At 43.2% G+C, this 4,335-nt stretch overlaps 1 protein-coding gene across 1 annotated transcript; it reads left to right on the top strand.

The window, feature by feature from the left end:
• The first annotated feature begins 840 nt into the window (after nt 1-840).
• LOC114180499 (uncharacterized) lies at nt 841-1,473 on the top strand. Its single transcript, XM_028066813.2, has 2 exons — nt 841-984; nt 1,123-1,473. Exons 1-2 carry the CDS (start codon nt 841-843, stop codon nt 1,471-1,473), a joined length of 495 nt encoding a protein of 164 aa, XP_027922614.2.
• Nucleotides 1,474-4,335: the final 2,862 nt, after the last annotated feature.

A 4,335-nucleotide genomic window follows, 5' to 3' on the forward strand; every position in this document is an offset into this window, starting at 1 on the left:
AAGGCCAGCCCTGATGCAGCAGATTAGTGGCTGAAGGACCTTGAGAGAATCTTTGACGCAAAGATGTGCCCTGCGGAGAACAAACTAGCTTTTGCTGTGTACATGCTTACAGGAGAGGCGGAGCATTGGTGGATTAGCATGAAATCCATCATGGAGGAGAGGGGAGAGCTAGTGACTTGGGAGGCTTTCAGGTGGAAGTTCCCCTCGGAGTATTTCCCCAACAGCATGAGGTATGCCAAAGAGGTAGAATTCTTCCAGTTGACTCAGGGAGGGAAATCGGTGATCGAGTACGCTGAGAAGTTCAAACACCTCAACTACTTTTGCACTCTATCGCTCGACGAGGAATAGAGATGCCGCAAGTTTGAGAATGGTCTTCGCGGTGATATCCGCTTGATGGTGGCTCCCTTGTCCATCAAGGACTTTGCCGCTCTGCTGGAGAAGGCCAGAGTGATGGAGAAGATGAAACGTGAGGTATAAGGCCAGAGCCCATAGTAGTCACAACAACCACAGAGGATTGGTGGACCATCTGGGTCCAAACCCAAACATGAGGAGCGGAGGAGGCCATATGACAGACCTCACCATCAGCCTCAAGGGTCTAGCAGTTTCCCTCTCTAGCAGGGCTGAGTACAGTGTTATATATATGGAGGCCCTCACTTGTGGAACGCCTGCCCGTGTATGGAGGGTTACCGCTGATGCAACAACTGTGGCAAGGAAGGCCACTTCGAGAAGGACTGTCCCACCATTGCTAGGACAGCGACACGCCCTCCAGTTTAGACTCCCCACCAGCATCAATAGAGGGACAAAGGCAACAGACCTCAGGCGACGGGTAGAGTCTATGCTATGACGGGAGCAGAGGCTGCAAGCTTAGGTAACCTTGTTATGGGTTATTGTGCGATTTTTGGGATGAGATGTTGTGTGTTGTATGATACTGAAGGGACACACTCCTTTGTGTCAAATGCTTGTGTGGAACATTTGGGTCTGCCGGTGTGCGAGGTGTAGTGTGAGCTTACATTATCTACTTCGGCGTCAGGTTTGGTCAGGACGTCGTCCTTGTGTGCCAGGTGTCTAGGAGAGGTAGAGGGACGCAGGTACAAGGTGAATTTGATCTACCTACCTCTACAGGAGTTGAAGGTGATCTTGGGGATGAATTGGCTCTCTACCAATCGCATTCTTATAGATTGCCGAGAGAAGAAGTTGTTTTTCCCTAACTCAAAGAAGCTTGAGTTGTTAACATCTCAAAGGGTTGTGAAGGAACTACAAGAGGGCGCGCATGAATTTGAGGATGTATTCCCATATGAGGTGTTAGGGTTGCCTCCCCATAGAGAGGTGGAGTTCTCTATCGATCTAGTACCAAGAACCGACCTAGTATCGATGGCTCCATACCGTATGGCTCCGGCGGAGTTAGTGGAACTCAAGAAACAGATAGAGGAACTAATGGAGAAGCGGTTCATTCGACCTAGTACTTCGCCTTAAGGAGCACCAGTGTTGTTGGTGAAGAAGAAGGGTGGGAGTTCACACCTGTGTGTGGACTACAAGCAACTGAACAAGATGATCATCAAGAACAAGTACCCCCTTTTGAGAATCGATGATTTGATGGATCAATTGCATGGGTCATCCATGTTCTTGAAGATCGACCTGAGGTCGGGACTCAATCAGATATTAGTGAAGGCGGATGATGTACAGAAGATAGCCTTTAGGTCTCGGTATGGGCACTACAAGTATGTGGTTATGCCCTTCGGTGTGACCAATGCTCCCACAGTGTTCATGGACTACATGAATCAAATTTTCAGAACGTTCCTAAATAAGTTTGTCGTAGTCTTCATTGATGACATCCTTATCTATTATAAGACTCAGGAGGAGCATACAGAGCACCTGAGGTTAGTGCTTGGTGTTCTGAGGGAGAAATAGTTGTATGCCAAGTTATCTAAGTGTGCATTCTGGATGGACGAGGTGCAATTTCTGAGCCATGTGATATCTGCGCATTGTATTGCAGTGGATCCGGCAAAGGTTAAGGCAGTGGTTAAGTGGGAAAGTTCCAAGTCAGCAACAGAGATCAGGCGCTTCGTAGGTTTAGCAGGCTACTATAGGAGATTCATTGAGGGATTCTCCAAGATAATGGCGCCCCTGACGCAACTCACAAGGAAGGACCAACCTTTCACTTGAACAAATAAGTGTGAGGAAAGTTTCCAGGAGCTGAAGAGAAGATTGACCAGCGCACCGATACTAGTGATCCTTGATGTGGGGAAGCCTTTTGAGGTCTATTGTGACGCGTCCCATCTCGGGCTCGGTTGTGTGTTAATGCAGGAAAAGAAGGCAGTGGCCTATGCCTCAAGGCAACTTAAGGTTCATGAGAGAAACTATCCCACTCATGACCTAGAGTTGGCGGCCATGGTGTTCGCCTTAAAAATCTGGAGGCACTACCTTTATGGTGCACAGTTTCGGGTGTTCAACGACCACAAAAGTCTTAAGTACTTGTTTGACCAGAAGGAGCTGAACATGAGGCAGAGAAGGTGGATGAAATTTCTAAAGGACTACGATTTTGAACTCTTGTATCATCCGGGGAAGGTAAATGTGGTAGTAGATGCCTTGAGTAGGAAGACGGTGCATACTGCACACCTCATGATTAAGGAAGTGGAGCTACTAGAGAAATTCCGATATATGAAGCTACAGGTGGAGTTTGGGTCTGAGTCCATTAGATTTAGTACCCTGACTATATCTAGTGACTTCTTGGACTCAATCAGAGAAAGGCAGTTGTTGGATGTCAGTCTGAACACAGTTAGAGAAGAGCCTGGGTCAGATGAGGCTAGGGACTTTGCTTTGGGTTATGATGGCATATTGAGGTTCTAGGGCAGAGTGTGCGTGCATGATGATGTTGAGGTGAAGAAGCTAATTCTAGAGGAAGGACACAAGAGTCGTCTTAGTCTACATCCCAACATGACTAAGATGTACCAGGACCTTAAGGAAACCTTGTGGTGGCAAGGAATGAAGAGGGATGTTGCTCAGTTTGTATCGGCCTGTTCAAAGTGAGAAGAATTACATTGAAGTAAGTCTGAGTGCTGACATTGTGATTACTTGGGTTATGTATTCAGGTGATAAATATGAGTGCAATCAATGAGGGAAGTGATTTCAGTGTTGACGGCAAGGTATGATATATTTTGGAATTCAATTTATTTTGAAATTTGTTATGATAAAAATGACATAACTGTATTTTTTTATTATTCCATATTTGTTTTAGGCACTCATGCCATACAAAATTGATTGGTACTTTGCATAAGAAGTTAACAAAGGAACAAAAGTCATTTATTTGAGGAACACCATTTGGATGGATGGTTGAGTTGAAAGAGTCTGTGAAAATATCTAGGAATCTTTTGAGTCCGTTAATTAGTAGGTGGGTGGAAAGGTTGAGGGGTTTCACATGAGTACAAAAGTTGTTGGATTTACCTATTTAGATGTATGTCTTGGTCTAGGTTTGAGGGTGGTTGGTGAGAACATTGATTTAAACCAGGAAAGGTTAAATAGTGATTCAAAGAATTTATTTGGAGCTGCCAAACTTGTTCATATAGAAATGGTATATGACTACATTTTAAAACATATTAAAGAGCTTTGTTTAGAGGATTTTGGTAAGCTTTATGTTTTGTTAGCAATTTCTAAGTTTTTGTTACCCAATTGTAGTGGAACCGTTTTTTCTATTTTGTTTAACATTTTTTATGACCTTGGTAGTATTGGGAAATTTAATTGGGGTCGATTGGTGTATGAGTATTTGGTTGGCAGTATTTGTGAAGCTAAATTGTTCTTGAAGGAGAAATAAAGTACCAAACACTTCCATGTAGCTGGATGTGTTTATTTGTTACAGGTAGTGTATGTTAAATTAATTTCAAACTCATTTGATGACTTTAAAATATTTGGTTATGAGTTTTGACTGATTTTGATTACAATTGTGGCAGTTACGGTCTTTTGACCATTTTTTGATTTTGAATTTAAAGGATTGTCAGCGCACGACCAAGTTTCCCAGAATCTTGCATTGGATGGAAATGAAAGCAGGGGACAATGTAATTAAAAGGAGTTTGACAAATAACACTGTAAGTTGGGGGTTTTTTTGTACAATTTTTTTTGAAATGTGTCATCTATACCTATTGATGGTTGTTGTGAATTGTTGCAGATGTTGCTACCTTTGCAGAAGAGCTGACCAATTCCTTCGTTAAAGAAGGTTTTGAGGTATATGGACGTCGAAATAAGGGTAGTAAAATAGTTGACTTAATTAAAGCTCTTGAACATCAAGAAAGTGTGCTAGGGGAATTGCAAAAAGAACATTTAGACTTGAATGCAATGATGATT

The sequence above is a fragment of the Vigna unguiculata genome, chromosome 4 (assembly GCF_037176805.1).
Source record: "Vigna unguiculata cultivar grain cowpea cultivar isolate G323 ecotype 2 chromosome 4, ASM3717680v1, whole genome shotgun sequence".
Classification (NCBI taxonomy): Eukaryota; Viridiplantae; Streptophyta; class Magnoliopsida; order Fabales; family Fabaceae; genus Vigna; species Vigna unguiculata.